The sequence below is a fragment of the Apteryx rowi genome, unplaced genomic scaffold (genome assembly GCF_003343035.1).
Source record: "Apteryx rowi isolate R43461 unplaced genomic scaffold, aptRow1 scaffold_69, whole genome shotgun sequence".
NCBI classification, from domain to species: Eukaryota; Metazoa; Chordata; class Aves; order Apterygiformes; family Apterygidae; genus Apteryx; species Apteryx rowi.
The window spans coordinates 2,370,418-2,389,123 of NW_020450971.1; the positions used below are offsets into that span (position 1 = coordinate 2,370,418).

The window sequence follows — 18,706 nt, forward strand, 5'->3', positions numbered from 1 at the left end:
CCCAGCCGTACCTCATGGGCTCTGCGGTCATGTCTCCGCTGCCGCTGCTCGGTGCGGCCGGCCGGGCCGGAACCGGGCTCAGGCGCTGAAAGGAGACAAAGCCGTTATTGCCGCCATCGCCAGCGCCGCCGCCATCTTGTCGGAGGGAGGCTGAGGGAGACCTGCCTCCTGCCGCCTTCCTCCTTCGCCGGCGCCGATTGGCTGCTTGCCGCCCCCATCGATTTTCTAATTGGGCCGCTCCGACGGGGCCTGTTGCTAGGGTCGCTCACGTCACCTCCCCGTCCTTCCCCGCTCTGATTGGCTAGCCGCGGGGTTACATCAGCGGCGGGGGCCTGACGTCATGCACCCAGCCCCATGACATCACTCCAGACCAGAAGTGTATTGGCTATTTTGCCCAGCAGGGGGCTCCAGCCTCTGGGTGCCCAACTACTCTCGGCCGTTTTAGTGGCAGCCAATTACCATATGTATTTATTACACAGCTGCCCACGAGCAAAGGCGGGGAGCAGGGCTGCAGGAGGCGGAGCAAGGGGGCTTCCTCGCCCCCACCCCCCAGCTACGGGCACATCCCACAGCTAGGAAGCGGCAAATTAATCACACTGTTTCAAATAGACCATCAGCCATGTGAAGAACACTACCACCATGCCTGCCAAAACTCTGCAGAGAGCCCAGAATGACCCCAGGCCTCTGTAAGGACCAACCACTGAACTCAAAGTGGACCAGGACATGAGCACAGAAGAGATTTTGAAAACGGAAAATAAAAAGACAGTGAGCTATGCATAGTGTAACCTATACTGAGAATTATCAAGGCTCAACTTGAACTGCACCCAACTTAAGCGAGGCTCTACATTTGTAGCTAGTAGCTTAGGCCCAGCCTTGCTATGATTTTTTTTTTTTTTTTTAAATAACAGAAAATTCTATAAGGAAACACACTGATGATAACTTATTGGCAGTTTCATGCAAGACAAAGGTATGACAAAATCATTTTCCTGCTTTACTAGCAGCTTCTGTTTTCCTGTCAAATGTTAAAATCCACTGGAACCCAAGAGGACAGAGATATATCCTATTTGCGGGGGGAGGGAAGTCACACACTTGCTTAAATAAGGCAGCAATCCTGGCTGGAGTTTGGGGTAAACCTCAGTCTTCTCTCACCACCAAAGCGGAAGAACTGACTCCAAATACCAAGTCTACTACTGGACAGAATTTGAAACAGATGACAAGTAAAATATTATTCACTTATGAAGACAACCAAYTTTGAAAATGGGCAATTTTTCTGAACAGATTAAAAATGTCACCTAGCCTCATAATGCAATGCGCAAAATGAGAGAAAGCTTGTAAGTGGAAGCCCTGTCATTTTAAGTATAACCTCTCCTTAATATGTATTTCATTCAAAAAGGCTAGGAGTAGAATAAATAGCATTTTTAGATTTCAGCACATATAACCTTACATCTCCCAGGGAAATTCTACAAATCAGTCTAAACATAATTTGCTTTAGAATTGACTTTTATGCAAGAATTACATCCTGTACTGAATGTTATTAAAACCAAACAGCAGATTGAAGAACAGCTTTTGTTAGCAACGCTATCTCATGGTCAATGTTACAATTTGAAAAGACCAAAACATCACCTACCTTTCAGATAGGTTTTAGAAGGAAAAATAAATCCATGTTAACTCCAACTGCTACAAATTCTATAATAAACTCGCAAAAAGCCATCTTAATTTTTTAGCCACTAGTTGATAACAGGAATAGATATATTAAGCTGGAGGCATACCTATTCTTAGATCTGTGTTGGTATTTCAGTTGTGTGATTAAAATAAGTACACAACATATTTACCTTCCTTGTAATTTTTCTCCTTTTCAAGGGATTTAGTCTGCTTTAAGGACTAATACCCTACTGATTTAAAACTATGTAGTAAAAGAACAAAACCACAGAGTAAAACTAGTAAGTGTTTCTATATCCTTGGGAGAAGGAAGAAGGTATTTGAAAGCAGTTTAAAAACAAATCTAATTGCCTCAAATTGCTAACTTACATCCTAAGATGCACTTTAAAAAAAAATCCTATGGTGAGGGAAAGGCAAGATCAAGTTAAGAATGGAAATGTTTCCATCTCCCAACTATTACTCCAAAAGACAAAAACAGACACTATTAATTGCCAGGTTGTCAAAAACAGAGGCAGTAGGAACACACCGATGGCTGCATAATGTCAGATGTTGCATGAATCTCTAGAAATACATTCTGCAGATCTAATCTGCCGACAGTTCGCTTTCCTCAGCCTGCAGGATCACTTTCCCTAATGCTATACCAGACACTGCTGGCTCCAATATGCTCAGCGGAGGAGAGACTGAGCTTACAGTCTGCAGGACAAACGGAGGGTCACTGTTGGGTCTCATCACTGTCCAATTTATTTCATAATGATAGTAATTAATTTTCTTAACTAGGTATTAGCCTAGTTTTTAGAAAAATGGCTGAAAGACATGCGTAGTCGTTATCATTTGACAAGAGTGTTTTAATAATTGTCCATGCTCCTGACCTAGAAAGACAAACTACTTCTATATCTTGTTCAGATTCTCTACAAYAAAAGTAGCACAATCCATCCAGAACAGTACAACACTAAGTTTAAATTCAGTTTATAGGAATGGTCAAGATCTGAGCTTTTAGAAGTGACATGTTTTTAGAATAGATTATGTGCAATGGAACTCATTCGCTATTCAGAGAATAAATATAACTGAAAACAGATGATGGCTTACTCAAGAACTTTACTTTGTTCTCATGTTTTGCTGTTACTCTCTTCCTCTTAATAAAGCTCAAAGTGATAATGTGGAATCAATCTAGTAGTAGTTTGTATTCAATCATTAAAGCTTTTCAGTAAGAGAAAAAGCAGTGAACATCCAAAAGTCCCTTATAGAAATAAAATGCCAGTACTCTTCCAAACTCTGTGTGAGAAAATTCACTTCTCATAGCAGATGAAAGCATTTAGTAATTCTAACATGTTTTAAAAAAAAACGTCATTTCAGCACAAGTGATCTTCTGTAAGTGACCTGATAACTCTTAATACACTATCAGAAACTATTGCTATAAAACATAGTGAACATTATAGACCTCACAGAAGTTTGTATAAAAGATGCCACCATCTAGCATAATTTGTTATTATGGGCAGCATATCCAAACAAGCATAAGCAATTTAGGCACCTAATTTTCTTTGGATGTTCCCAAGCATTTAGAAAGTTAAGCAATTGTACTTCTTTAGTACTTCTAAAAATTCTACTTTGATTTTCCAGGAATGTAGAGTGGGAATAAAAGTTTGCTATGCTTTTTAACAAGGCTCGGAATTAGCTTTGCTGTACATTTAACTAAATGTCCTGTAGTTGTAATTATATAGCATCTAGGCTTTGCTCCTAAAGCCTCCAAGCAAACATTGTCTCATCATATTCCTCAAACACAAATGGCTATCCCATTGCCTGCCAGAAGGTTTGACATATTCCTACCCTCATGTCTCACTGTGCATCTTAAACACGTGATTGCGCATGTACGCCCAGTCACACAGACATCATCCTCCAGGGCATTATGGATATTTTCATGAGCACCGAGCCACACACTGGAGACACAGACCTGAGCACGTTTTCCATCTTGTTGGGAGAGTAAGCAGTTGCGTCCCTGGACAGCATGTGGTTCTGAAGTTCCTCTGAAGAAGGCTTAGAGGAATGACTACTAAGCACCACTACTTTAAGAAGCACATTCAACACACACTAGTATGATTTGAAGAGAGCAGCTTTCAGTAACCTTACCCCTTTAGATAAACACAAACCTTTGCCTAGATTAATCCAACTTGAGTTATTCACCTGCCCTGGGTTTAGCTCAGAGAACTCCCTAAATTACTTTTAGCTACTATTATTTCAAAATAATATTCAAATATACCACAGCTCCTTCTCAAAAGCAGAAAAATAAGCAGTCTGTGGCCAGCCACATTAAGGAAACCACAGTCCATTTTCAACTACAGCARAGTAACCAGACACCATTTGCTCCTTTTATTATAGTAAATGTTCTAAGGTGAGCTTTTACAGTATTTCTAAGCTGTTTAATGGCTCACTTTCTAAAAGAGGCAGCCCCTATCCAACTCCCAGTCTTAACACACCAATTCTCTAAAGCATTGTCTCTTCCACCCTTGTTCTACTTGTCCAGAAGTGTGTTACATTAACTACTCGGGCAAAACGCATACGCTGGTGGGCCCAAGAGCTGGAGAATCAGTGTCCCAATTATACCTGGCCATTGCCTTTCAACTGCTGTGCAGATCAAAAAACTTTCTAGGACTGCATGCTCTCTAAGTCTGCTACAGGTCCTCACAAGCATTCAATCTTCTTCTGCTCCACTATTATATTTGTCCCCTCCTTTAYGCACTTAAGTTTCAGCCTAGAGAGCAGAAAAACAATTGGAGAAAGCAAGCATTAGTTTCATCTTATACAGCTTGAAAAGTCAGCACGGAAAATGAGGAAAATCTGAATCATTTTACAAGTATACTGCCTTAAATGGAAGACCAGCATTTCCCCTCCATCCACCAGCATGATGTACGTGTCTTAAGTTAATCAATATGATTATATGCTTTTCAAAAGGGCAGAATAAAATATACATCAAGTCAGAAAAATTAGAAACAAAACTGAAAGTTTAAGAAAAAAATTGTACTACTTTAGAATGGCATTTTAAGTCACTTTGGCCTACACTGCTAAGGAGAACCAACTTACAGGTTTATTGGAACCACTGGAAGCATTCTTGAAGTAGCAAAGGGGTGGGAAAKCAGATACAACAATCCAGAATTTTCTAGGCAAATCTATAGTGCTAACTAGATTCCACCTCTGGAAATACTATAGTGCTCTGTCTATGACTACAGGAAGCCAAGATTTTCACCTCAGGACAGCTGTCAAAAAAAAAAAGCACACAAAACATGAGACCCTTTGCTTTTAACTGGCTACATGAGAAGATCCCTAGTATTGACATTTTGGGCTATATTTTCCCCACAAATGCACACACATTAATGCCAATCCAGTCTTGTCAGTCATATCCAGGTTATTTACCACATACAGTCACTCGTATTAACATGTTGGAGCAACAGCAGAAGAAAACAGATTCTTCTGTAGTCGTCTTCTTCCTTTTTTTTTTTTTACTTTTAACTTTTAACATGAAGTTTGAAAGACAAAGGAACATGGAACAGACTAAAAAAATTTTATTGAAAGTTGTCCAAAATCCAGTCAAGCACACAATTTATCCATTCCACTAAGGCTTGTCATTCTGTATGGCATAAAAATGCATCTCAACATGTTGAAACATCACCAAACAACTAAATTAGTGGAGTTAAGGCACTTCAAATGTATGTTAATTCAACAAGCTTGCATAAGAGAAACATTGTACTTTGAATGATATAGTCCTTTTGGAGCTTCAAAGTGTCCAAATTCTTTAAYCCCTTGAAACAGTGGAGAGGCAGAAGCAAGATACAGAAGTCTTATGATATTTGCCTCTGACTAGTGACCTCCAAGGCTACCACAGCCTGAGGGAGTATTACTGAATCAGGCTGCGAAGATTTTCTCTAGTACAGGCACCGAGCTACACAAGTTTGGACTGAGGCACAAGGTCTTTTTAAGAATCCCGAAGGCAAAATTATCTTTGCGAGAGAACAAAAAGAGCATCCACTTAATTTTAAGGCTAACAAATCTTTCATGGGGTAATAACATTTATCCTGAGATTAGATGTCTCTGCCCACTCCCTTGTCCTCTCCAAGGAAAAAACTGAAAAGAGTATAGGGAAATTAACAGAAAACATAATGAGAACTTAAATAGAGACTAAAAAACTGTTACCTGCTGGTTTGTCAGGGCACTGAGCAATAACTTAAAAGGCAGTTAACATCCTGTCACTCATGCTACAGAGTTATCTTTGTAGTTCTGTTTTTCAGAGTTTTGGGAGGGGAGTGTGGAACAGGCTAAGAATATTTCTGACTTTGAGCCAGTGTTTAAAACCTACATGRTAATTTCAGCATTTGGCAATCAAAGAAAGTTCTCGATGAATGATTGAACAAGTTGCCCTGTAACAAATGGGGATTTCAATTGAACTGAGGATAGGAGTTATTGGTTATTTAATGTGTGTGTATGGGGGGGGGGGGGAGGTTGGAGAAAGGACAAGGAGAAGAAATGTACCTGGCTTTTTTTGTTTTTGAATCTGGAATATCAAGTAGAACATACATTATGTCACTTAACATAAAAATCCTGAAGTTATCAAAATAAGTCATTTCTACCTGTTAAAAACTCTCCCTTCCTCTGTGAAGCAATCTCTTGCATCATACAGCAATCAAGTATCCTTCTCAAAACTAAAATACAGCTCTAAGATATGCCCATTTCCCACTGCAATGTGGAGTATGCTCCAAGGGTCACATACAGACTGAAGGAAGAGGTTTCCAGGTACAAGATGAAGTTTCCTCAACCATGAGAAAGCATGATCCAGAGAAGCAACTGTCACCAGCTACACATGAATAGGAAATAAAGTGATAAATATTTGAGGGAAAAAAAAAATATGGAAAACAGATTATCCAACTGAATTTAAAATAGTTTATAGTTAGTCTAAGGAAACATAGTAGTTCTAAACAATAAACTTTGAATTTCACTAGATTTAAAATAAAGTTGTTTAAGAAGATGTAAAGCTTATGAAGAGAGATTGCATCTTAATACTCTGTGTCCTTCACAGCAAATTGCTTGTTATACTTAAGGCACTACACATTGTCTTTGGTTCAGTGTTTAACTATCTCATTCAATGTAAAGAGAGGTAGCGTGAACCATACACATTTAGCTCTTCCATTGCATTACACACAATTTCGGAGTCACCACCCTTCCAGTGTTATAGAGTCTGGAATCCTTTAACTCATCAGGAAGCTGCAGGAACAAAAGAACAAACATTCTTATTAATCTTAGAAAAAAATAAAGGTGTGCAACATTTCACTTAGCTTTCACGTACCTCCAGAGAATCAGACATTCTCACGAATAAGGATTAATAATCAAGATGCATAAATAGGGAGGAACAGAAAAATGGAAAAGAGGCACTTATTTTTTAACATATGTTGGCTGAGGTATCAATGCGAGAATATAAATATTTTATAATATGTAATAGCATGAAAAGGAATACCACAATCTTTGCTTTGGCCAGATGGAAAAATGGTGTTACCCACAGAATACCAGTATTTTTGGTCATTGTATCAGCCAATATTACTAATCACTGAGAAATGAGTGTTTAAAAAAAAAGCATTTCCCACCAAATTGCATTTTGGAAAATAAGCTCTTTGCCTAATTCTCCATTCTGATTTATATTAACATTACTAGACAAGAAGGAACAGATCCTTTCATAAGCAGGCAGTCAAGATATAAAAACTTCCATTATTACTTTCAATCTTTAAGTCCTTATTTGCATTTTTCCCAATTCCTCCAGAAAAGTTGACGGCAATACAGCTGTACTGCAACGTATAGCAAAACAATGACTGGAGCAGCAGAAAAACCAAACCTGTATGGGTAGCCATGGTATTTAGATCTGAAGACAGAGAGTAACCAACTGAAGAACAACACCACCAAGCCAATACCAGCAATACACATGACTGCAAGAGATACAGAAGAGGATTAAGGCAAAGTGACAGTCCTCTCTGAAAATACCCCTGTAGCTGGGGTTTTCAAAAGCATTCTGCAATATTTACAGATTTATTTGGTCAGATAAGAGCTTTGTTATGGTCACAGAGAAGAATTACGTTAACATCAATTCTCTTTCAAATTCCCACTATAAGTCCATTTTATAGCATTGGTTCAAGTCCCTTCTTCTCTCCCTTACCAACAAAATGCTGCAAAGCACCTGTATATCTCCCTTTCACCCAAAAAGGTCTTTGAGTTTATCTTGCACTTTGCTAAGCAACTCCAAATGCTGCCGAAAAAACAAAGGATTCACTTCTGCTTAAAGGTGCAAAGTATACAATAAACCAACTAAGGAAAGGAAATCAGTAAGCACACATGCATGCACTCCCAGCGTAAGTAGAAAGCTGTTTCACTTGGTACCACCACAGGTCCAATTGTTTTAAGGAAATCTGAGCAGGAACCAATAAACTACTGTTCTGACTGCTGCTGTGAACAAATAGAGAGGAATTAGCACATATACAAAAGAGTTCTTGTGCATTTTATACAAGACTGCATGCACTTTTATGCTGAAGCACCCTTCATGAATAGCACTGGGGAAGGAAAACAATAAAGATCCACCTACTCCAAAACAGACATATTGCCTCAGACATGTAGGACTGAAACATGGCTATGAACACAGCTGTAAAATGAGAATAATGTCAGAAAAGAAAAACTTACCTCTTTCTTCCTGGACAGCTAAAATAATGAAACCCTTAGTAAGTTAGTGCCTGATGCTTTCTAGGGTATTTTGTTTTGTGATCATTTCTTAGGTTTTACTTTGTTTACTACAGTAAAAGTCTTAAGATGCCTTATCTCTATTCTCATCAGATTGCCTGGATATTAAGCAAGGCCATGTGGAATCCTCTAGGCTTATTCTTCAGTTGTCAGAACATTAAACTAAGTCTGTTTTTTATTTTTTTCCCTTCAAAGAAGAAAGATCAAATTGTGAAATACTAGCTTACTCCACTACTCTATAATCCATGTCTGTTCCAACAACTGCATGGCTGAAGGGCAGAGTCCATGGAAACTCTGAATGCCATTGTTTGCCAGAAACTACTTACAGGGAATAAAGAAAAACACGACCAATACACAGAATAAGAAATTCCATAGTGAAGAAACATTTTTGTTAGTGTCTGTATCAGAAATCTTTACTGAATGTCTTCCCTTGATAGAGACAAAAGTACTTACTTTTTCGTTTACCCACATCCATGTCAGAAGTAGCTGCTTCATGGAGGAGTACCATTCCTAAAGTAACACCACCATCTATGAATGCTGTTTAAGGCTAAATCAACAAAAATACAATACACTCATTCCTAATTTCATAAATTCAGCTCTAACCCAACACCTGGGGCATTAAAACTCACTGGAAAAAGTAATGACCTCCCCCCCAAACAAGCAACTACAGAAAAAAGCAACATAAAGGCACTCAATCATATAATTTAGTTTAAAATATAAACTGGAAGATATGGGAGTCTCTTAACACAAATTTAAAAATTTGCATTTACTATCTCAGCTTGTAATGAAATAACACTCCTTCCTACAGAGAGGTAGGTCTGCTTCTAATACTGTTCTACACCACTGGAAAAAAATCAAGCGTTATTTACATGTGTGCCTTTTAATCAGCTAAAAAATTAATAAAATATTTGAACAGTATTTAATGTAACAGGATACCTTTCAAGTAGCAACATTTAAGTATTAATTTTTCAACTGACAAATTATTAAAGTTGCTAAAATTAAGGCAGCACAGACAACTTAAAAGGCCTGATATTTGTCAGGAGTGAATCCTAACAAAGCTAAATTGTGGATTCACTGAAACGAAATGCAGAACTCCGAGGTTTAATTGCATTCCAGCGTAGATGTTTCAGCCGCAATCCTGCTCATGAAATGAGGAGTATTTATCATGGACTGCAATGGGAATGATAAGAGATTTTTCAATTTCATATGCAGTCCACCTTCAGCATAAGAGAAACACAGGAGAAAACTGACTTCAGCCTAAAGGAATCTTACCAACTTTCTTTTTGTTAAATTCTACAGCAGTTGGTATATTTGGTCCACAAMGGTATGGATAGCAAAATATTTTAGAGTCCACAGTAAGATAACATTAGCACAAATAAGCAAAGTTGTCAGGTTGCATCTGATTAGATGCATCAGCAGTACAGTAATAGCTAGGGAAAGGAAAATCAGAAGTCCTCCTCCAAATAGAGTTTCTCAGTTAAAAAAAATACTTTTGATAGTAAATACACAGCAAGAGTATAAAGTTCTTTCAACACCAGAATATTTAAACACCAATTGCTTACTTTGTATCATCTAATAAGGAAAAAAACAATATGCCACTTGTGAAATTGAGATTTGGAAAAGATTAAAAAGAAGAGAAAAGAGAGAAAGTAGCTGAAGTCACTGGGTTTAAGAACCTTACTGTTCTTGCAACAAAGATGACTTATAAATCATGGTCAGGAAGTACAGAAGGGGACAGGTACTCTGAAATTAAATAAAATAAAATATTAAATTAAATATTGAGGCTATACTGGTAAGTGAGAAACTAACTGATGTGCCTAAAAGTAARTTTGCTATTCTGTGCACTTGTGTACTATGAAAATGTTGACAAATTGGGACTGTAAAGCTGCAAGACAGACAGTATTTGGAAAAAAAAAAGAAACAAGAAGAATTCCTGAATGAAGACAAAATAATGCATAGGCTGTTACAGGTGACAAGACAAGAAAGAAAAGTTTGGGTCACAGATAACGACAGTTACAAGTGATGGATCAAAAACATGTGTGAGCTGAGGAAGAGTACTGAATTTCAGAGTATTCCTATCACTCAAAAGAAATTTTTATATAAATGGGAAAGGCAAGAGCTCAACATGTAAGTTTCTGCCCACCTTTCTTGATGGCATAATACTGGCAAGGAAAAGTTCTGAATCATTATCATGAATGAAAACTAAGACTAAAAGCAAAGATAAGCAAAAAAAAATAAAAGAAGATAGATCAGTAATAAAGGAAAAAATTCAACACCAAAGCAAGAATTCAGTGAGAGAGATCAAAAAGATAAGAGACATGCAGAAGAACAGGGGCTATCCTAATGTGGTTCCACAAGAATCCACGTCTTTAACACTGTATTCAGTTCAGTAATAGAGCGAGGAAGAAAGTGGCAAGAAAGATCAGTAAACAATTTTCTTTTCAACTTAAAGATCTTTGGCATAAGAAAAGCATAGCTGTCAACACAGGAAAGCTCTACAAGTTTCTGCATCAGTATGAGGTGACAGATACGAGACTTGACAAAGTACTCAAAGAAAAGGCATTAGTATAAGTTAGCAGAAAAACTGTCACCAACCGCATGCATCTAAGAAGGATACTAAACAGAAGAACAATGTGTGTTTCTGCCACAAATTGGGCTTGGCTGCTCCCATGGATATAGTTCTGTAAGAGACAAAAAGCAATTGAATTTAAGAAAGACTGGAGTCAACTTTAAAATAATTAACAGCTATGAAGCTTGAAACTGTTTTTGCACTGTTTCTTTCAGGACTCACAGAAGTTGTAGCCCAGAAGGTGTGTGAACAATTTCAACTGCTGACCATTGATTTGATTGGGAGGGGAGGGTGTGACAGCAGCATCAAATCTCTCCCCTCTAGTATCAAGTGCAATCAGCCCAAAACAGCAGTCAGATTATAACAATGCAAGTGCAGCTATGACCTTCATGACCCAGATTCCTTGTTTTGCAGTGCAAAACACCACAACCATGTTCTCCCACACCCACTGTTATCCAAGCCTGATCCACCCTCAGACCCAGATCGTTCTGCTGCCTAGATTGCTCTGGTGCTTAGGGGCATTCTCTTCAAGCTGCATGTAGACCCTACTCGCCAGCATTTGAAGTCTTCCCCTGGCATACCCAGAAAAGGAAAGTCATTACTAACAGAGTTGAAGCTTTATTCTTTAGTCTCCATATTAAGATCAAAAAGGGCTTATGAACGAGGTAAACAGAAGAAATATTACAAAACAAGAGGAAATGTTTCCGAGAAGACATGTTGAATAAGAACTTCCACTCTACAAGTTGACTCAGATGGTTAGTACGTGTTTGCGAACACACATACACACAAGAAGAACCTAAGTGGGTTAACAAAGTTTGAATTCCAAAGTTAAGCCCACTGTTATTGAATCCCTTAYGGGAAGCTCTACATCCCACGATGCTGTGATGTTATACCTAAGTAGAAAAGCATGTTGGATGAACAGATCAGCTTTTTAATGAAAAAAATACAGAGGGCCTGAACCCACCTAACTGGACATGAAAGGACATAACCAGACTAATTTCCTTTCTGAGTAAAATACATGAGAACAGCCAATATGTGTAAGCATCTTAAGAGACGCAGTATCCCCAATACATAAAGACTACTCTTACAGTGAATCTCATGTGGTATTATGTACAAGACAGCATATTTCAAGCCATGCTAAAACTAATCTTTCCCATGAGTGGGATTTCACAAGTTTAAGATCACCAGATATCCATAATTTATCTCAAGAACCTCAAAACATATTTATATGGGAGTTATTAGATGGGTAGAGTAGCTAAGAGGAAGATTTTTACCAGGTTTAGCAATAAGACCATTTATCATGTAAAGACCCACCATAAGCACCTATCTTACACTGTTAGCAATCTAGACCCATCATGCCTCCTCATAACTAGAAATACCACATATGTACATGAGAGGGTAAAGCAATGTCACAGACAAGTGAGCAGTGATATGAAAACGTGAAAACAAACAGGAATAGTTAAAAGAGGTATAGAAGGGCCAGAGATGGAACAGATTAAGTCATGTAAAATAATCTACCCTCAGAACCTAAGCAAAAAGCATTTTCATTATTCTTCCTCCAAAGCACATCACATATGTTTTACTTGCACTTAAGGGGGAGACAGGAAACAAGAAGGATGAAAGAAATGCTGACCTTAGGTTCTAAAGCAAGGGAGAAACTCCCTGCCCCAAACACCTTGTTAGCAAATAGTTTTGGTAACTCAGTACRCCATTCTCTGTACCCTAGAGCATTATTTTAGTATCTGCTTAGCTTTCTATGATAACTAGAAAAAYGGAAGTTTCCACAATTAAAAAGATCTTGAACTCTTCGTATTAAAGCAACAATAACAGCCTCCAGGGCAACACTCTAGAACCAGCATGCCCTGTTGTCTATTGCTTTATTGCACAGGAAGCACTTTGAGCAGTTTCTAACATGAAACTGAGCATGTTATTATCTAGTAAATTAATCTTAACATTTGTAGTCTGAGAATTGTATTTCTTATTCTCTCTCTTAAAAAGCTTATTACTAAGCACAGGAAGCAATAYACCTTTAAAAAAAGAAACAAAACACCTACAAAGCCATGTTTGACCTTAGAACTCTTTGAACGTCTCTCTTGCACTTCTTACTCTTAGAACATCACAGAATACCACCATTCTTACAGAATTAATACTGATCACTGGACGAGAAGAGACTGTAGCAATGACCTTCCTATTAAGATGGAATTCTAAGTGACAGAATTGAAATCATCACACAGCAATTACAGAACACCAGCACTTTGTTTGCAAACTCTTACTTTACTACTACATGATCACAAAATACTGACCTTTATCCAAAACAGAATGTCTTGTTCTACTTGAGCCAAGAAAAGGATAAAGCTAACCAGAGCATCATCTAAATCCTGACTGGAGCTCTAACATTCTTCCTGTTCCCACAGCGTACCTATAAAACCCTTCTTTTGCAGGCATATATTCCGAGAGGACAGATCCTCTCCGAACCAATCAGCAGCTTTTTAATCTGCCTTGCTGACTACAAGATTTGCCTCACTGACTTACTAAGAAAGAAGCCAAGAATAGAATTTGCACTCTGACTTTCCTCTTTTAATGTTGGCCTATTCTGTGTTTCTATTGTATTTCTACACAATAACTAAACAAAGAAAATTGGCTTACCACTTGTCCTGTGTGGGGATTCTTATGAGCATATGGTGGCCCTCTAATGTGGTTCCACATCTGGCCTGATGTCATTGCTAATACAAAACACTAAAAAGAAAAGAAGAACACTAATCAATAAGAATTATCTTGTTTCACCCAATTGCTTTTCATTTCATACCAAAAAGTACTGCCTTGGCACTCAACCTTAGACTTTGCACTGTCCTATCTTTTACCAGCATAAAAGCATCTAATCAAGCATTAACTCAACTGGAAGGGAAAAAATAAAAAAATAAAAAGGATCAAATAAAATTATCAGACTACCAAGAAGAAAAGCTAAATGCATCTCATTTTTCTCTACTAAATTTGAACTTCTTTAAACAAAGGCTTAAGATTTAAATTGTTATAAACCTCATGGCAACAGGCAGACAAGAGTTACGATTACTCACCAAAGCAGCAAAYGCCCAGCCAGTTTTGTTATACAGAAAATCCAGATTGCTTCCACGCAAATATACAAGGCCTCCAATGACAGCCAGCAGCAGTCCTAACATCAGTGGTCCAGCATAATTTGGTGGCCTTATCACACGAATCTATGCACAAAGGATATTTAAATTAATTTCCCTCAACAGGAACATACATTATATTCTCACTTCTCCTAAAATACACAATATACTAGAGTGGAAGAACAACCCCCCCATTTTTTTATTTTTTATTTTAAACACAATAAACCTGATTCTAGCAAAGTTATTAATGCTTCTTCTTCCTTTATTGTAACAAAAGTTATGCAAGTCTTTTATACACTTTTACTCTACCAAATAATTCAAAACCTGCTTTTCTTCCACAGGAAGAGAAAAGGGAGAAGGAAGGAGATGAGTCTTACCACTTTATCAGACAGAAGAACACAAAATGTTGCACAGAATGTAATAATCCAAAAATCCTTAAAGATGCAGTGGCTTTTAAAAAAATCTTGTGGGCCCAATCTAGAATTTGTAGACTAGAACTATTTAGAGTAGCTGAGTACACTGCTATCCACAAAACACAACTGACAGATATTTCATAGGTAACATCACATAATAATAAGAAAGTGCTCAGGAAGGGGAAATCTAGCTACACTTACATTGACATCAGTTCTGTCAGCCACCCAACGAGCAAGCTGCTCAGCTGCAAAGCCTCGCACCTGAAGTTCATATGTGTCACCCCGCTTAGGCTTCCCTTTAGCAGGAAAGTTAATGAACGTTGGAGCAGAATTCATGTTTAGCTGTATTAAAAAAWAAATAAATAAATAAAATCACAGAATGAACAGCACTGAGAAGTCTCTTAGCACATGCTCTCATTTCTGTAGACACTTCATTTGCATTTTGCAACATAGTATACTCACTAAATCAACCACAGAAAAAGGAACTTTTCATTAGATAGATTTCATTGACAATGGGGGGGGGAGAGACAGCACAGAAGCTTGAACTTCTATATCTTATAAAACAGCCTAAATTCTCACCTGTTCTAAAACAGAAATCAATACACATGACAGATGAATTTTGCATATTTTCCCTGTACATTCCATGCTGTTTTCTTTTTAGTATTCAGAAATATGTTGATCCCTATCTCTTAAGGAAAAAAGGTTATTTCTCAGTAGATTTTTTCACAACCAAGAGGGCTTTCTAATGTGACTGATGTGCTTTCATTAGTATTCAGGGCTAAAGCTAACAGGTGATTCAAAATATTCAGTCCAGTTAGTAGGAGATTTATAATAGATAAGTAGGAATAAAGTAGTTGTTTATAAAATAAAGTTCTATCTCTTCCTAATGAAGACCTTTTTTCCCCACAGCATTTCAGGTTTTTGGAATCTGTTCATTCTACAGATGCTATTATTCTGAGAGAAACGTGCAAAACCATAATAGGAATATGCACAATAATATAAAAGACTGTAGCTTAATGAATGAATTGTTGATACAACACACTATGGGAAAAATTTAACAAAAATAAAGACATCCATTTCCACTTCTCCAGGCCAAAAGTTTATATTTGTTAAAATATCATTCCTTAATTTATGTAGCTTTTAAATGTTGAGATGAGTATCTTTTTGAAAATTTGTAGAACTATGATGAACTATTAACTTGATCTGGAATTGCAAGTGTATATGGAACGTTCTTGTACATTAAAAAAACATCTGGTTACATAATGTTCATGGAAGAGCAAAATGACCAGGTACTTCAAAAAGCAATACATTAACCAACATTGAAAGTTAAAGAAGAATTCCATTAAAAATTTACACTGTATGGTATTATATGAGACAGACCTAGCAGAAACAATCAGATAACCCAGTTCATTCCTTGTGCCTATTCCAGAATTGTCAGTGCTATTAACATTACTGCCAAAATGCTATTGCCCTCTACTCTCCTCATTTCCTCTGAATTAGAGGGGCAGCATTTAACTTTTCAATTATTTCTTTAATCATTGTAACATTACATCTCGTATACATCTTTATCCTCTTGTCCTCATTCTTCAAAATCCAAATTAAAAATAATGTCTGAAGAGAAAGAGAAAGGTATTACCATTTGAAATACATCTGAGCCTTCATCAAAATCTACCATGGCAAAAAAAATCTTATTTGTAAATGCACTGGAATATCGCCAGGAGTTTGCCAGAATCTGGTATTCCTCATCAGCTTGCCTGTAAAGACGCACAAAATGAAATGCTGTATCACGTTTGTCCAAATGCAAATTACAGACCCTAACCATCCACTCTGTTCACCTCTCTACGTTCATTTTCAAATGTTCAGTTTTTTAAAAGTTCAAGGCTAGATACTCATTTAACAACCACATTCAGCAGTTGGTACAACCAGTTTTGAAATGCGAGGTCAAACACAAGCGATGTTGTGACCAAAAGCAATGGTAATTTCCAGGGGGAYGCTTAGAGAAGTTTGAAGCGGAACACAGCAGCTCATGACTTGCTAGTCTATGGAGCACCAAAATGAATACATGCATGTCCTCTTCTCTGTGTCAGAAAACAGGAAACCAATTAGTTTTAACTAACTAGGTACAAAATTCATCTTTACAGACCACTGCCTCCTCTGAATCAATATATAAATAGCATAATATATTTAAGGATCTACCATATTATCTAAGTAAGTAAGTGCCAATCAATGTATTAACAGCAACTTTTACAGTGCAATGCCAGCAGTAATTCTGCAAATATTCCTCTTTCTCAGCAGCTCATGCCAGGAAAGCTGAGTTTTCATCCTACACTTTTCCAGAAGCCTATTAGAACGAATATTCTGTCTGCATAGCAGCAATAATTTCAGGAGAGCGATCAAATCATTAAGGATTACATTATTTTTTCCACATATGTATTACACATTATTCCCACACACTTAACTTCAAAGAAAAATCTACTATGACATGCTTTAGTATCTTCCTCCCATGTGTATGGAAAAAAAAAACCCTCATCCTCCTCCTAAATTTAATTTCCTACAAGGTATATGAAGATTTTCAAGTTCTAATTTAGAAGTAAGTCCATACTTGCAAACAACACATTGTCTGTGAGGCTGAAGAGCAGTGAACATCACAATCACTGAATAATTTCTAGGTGGTGCCTTCACAAGGCGTCGAAACTTGTCTCCGTTCATTCGGATAACGGATCTTTTACTAGCCCACTCCATTAACTGGCTCACTTTTTCCGATAACACCATCTGAAAGCAAAAATCAAAGAAATGTTAATTTTTTTTTWAATCTATAACAACACAATCTTGAAAGTCTTTATATGTGACACAACAAACTATTGCACAATATTTCATAAGAACATTGACAAGATGTAATACTACATTAAGATTCTTGAGGGCATTCACAGTCCCTTGACAGTCACGCTAATGGCTTTAAGTGCTTATATACTTAATATTAGACATGCTGAAGATGACTATCAGCTCATTAGTACTTTCTCTTGCTGCTAATTGGGAGACCTATTTCAGGTGTATGAACTACCCCAAACCAGTCAGTCAAACCAATCAGGTTTTTATTTCATACCAAGCACCATGTTCTGTTTCAAAAGGTTTCAAAATTCAGTGGGCAGCAGAATTGACACAGCCACTGGAAACACTATGGAAATGAGTTCAGCATCTAAACTTCAGGATTGCTAAAAAACTTAACTCGGTAAATATTTCAGAAAACTCATGAGTGCTCAACACTAAACCTGTCTTTTAGAAGAGACAAATGGAAACTGGTGCATCAGTTCTACACTTTTATTCAAAGTATTAGCTAAGTGGCATTGTATTTATCATATTTATCTATTCCTCACATTGCCAACACTCCTCTTCAGGGACAGAGGAAGAGTTCACAGTAAGTAGTTAACTACTTTTTTTTTTCCTCTCTTTTTTTGACTTACAACTGAAAAAGTATATGTAAAGGGATCTTTTTAAAGCCTAGAAGAAGCTAGTATGTGGAATCAAGTGACATCGYTGTGATTCAAACCTAACCAGGTAAGCTCCCCCACAATCCCACACAGCAGGAAGACAGTAACATCAGATAGCTGAAATACACCTTAAAAGAGTTCCTACAAAAAAAAAAGAAAGGAAGGAAGAAAAAAAGAAAGCGGAGCCACACATACTTAAGGAAAATAAAAGAGAGCAAGCAAAACGCAGCCCTGCAGAGCTCGCAAGCCTCCGCGGCCGACCCCGCCGCAGGCCGCGGGCCCCACGCGCGCCTCCAGGCTCCCCCCTCGCGGCGCCTCCGCCTGAGGCGGGAGCCCGCCGCGGCCCCTCGTGCCGGAGCAGGGCGGCGGCGGCGGCTCCTCACCTCCTTCCGCTTCTGCGCCGCGGCCCCCGGCCCCCCCCACGCCGCCAGCAGCAGCAGCAGCAGCGCCAGCACCGGCAGCGCCGCCATGGCTGCCCCGTCTCCCCGGTGCCTCGTGCCCATTGGCTGGAAGCCTCGGCAGGCGCGGACCCACAGGCCCAATAGCACTGCCAGCTACTCCCTATTGGAGGCGGAGCCGATCCCCTACCTACCGCCAGCTTCCTATTCGCTAATCTTTCCTTCCCTCGGGCTCTCATTAGCCAATAGAAACGAGGCAAGCTGGAGCCGCTTGATTGGCTGGCGGAGC

At 38.3% G+C, this 18,706-nt stretch overlaps 2 protein-coding genes across 5 annotated transcripts in view; both read right to left on the reverse strand.

Moving 5' to 3' along the window:
- ATRX (ATRX, chromatin remodeler) overlaps nucleotides 1-183 on the reverse strand; it is a 95,116-nt gene extending 94,933 nt beyond the window's left edge. For both annotated transcript variants that reach the window (XM_026086319.1, XM_026086314.1), the window contains exon 1: nucleotides 12-183. In XM_026086319.1, coding sequence (XP_025942104.1) covers nucleotides 12-31 — 20 coding nt within the window. In that variant the 5' untranslated portion in view covers nucleotides 32-183. The remainder of the gene's footprint in view (nucleotides 1-11) is intronic.
- A 5,008-nt stretch (nucleotides 184-5,191) lies between these two features.
- Nucleotides 5,192-18,706, reverse strand: part of MAGT1 (magnesium transporter 1) — a 14,867-nt gene continuing 1,352 nt past the window's right edge. The window contains exons 1-11 of one of the 3 annotated variants that reach the window (XR_003256756.1): nucleotides 18,403-18,537; nucleotides 17,134-17,303; nucleotides 16,168-16,285; nucleotides 14,733-14,873; nucleotides 14,065-14,205; nucleotides 13,637-13,726; nucleotides 11,039-11,102; nucleotides 8,875-8,949; nucleotides 7,529-7,619; nucleotides 6,816-6,906; nucleotides 5,192-6,499 (exon numbers count right to left, since the gene is read on the reverse strand). Coding sequence is in view for 2 of the 3 variants with exons in the window: in XM_026086296.1 (XP_025942081.1) it covers nucleotides 6,891-6,906; nucleotides 7,529-7,619; nucleotides 8,875-8,949; nucleotides 11,039-11,102; nucleotides 13,637-13,726; nucleotides 14,065-14,205; nucleotides 14,733-14,873; nucleotides 16,168-16,285; nucleotides 17,134-17,303; nucleotides 18,403-18,522 (1,026 nt within the window). In the remaining variant the exon portion in view is untranslated. Of the gene's footprint in view, nucleotides 6,907-7,528; nucleotides 7,620-8,874; nucleotides 8,950-11,038; nucleotides 11,103-13,636; nucleotides 13,727-14,064; nucleotides 14,206-14,732; nucleotides 14,874-16,167; nucleotides 16,286-17,133; nucleotides 17,304-18,402; nucleotides 18,538-18,706 lie in introns of those variants that run through there. The other 2 variants (XM_026086296.1, XM_026086297.1) reach the window with 2 other exon arrangements.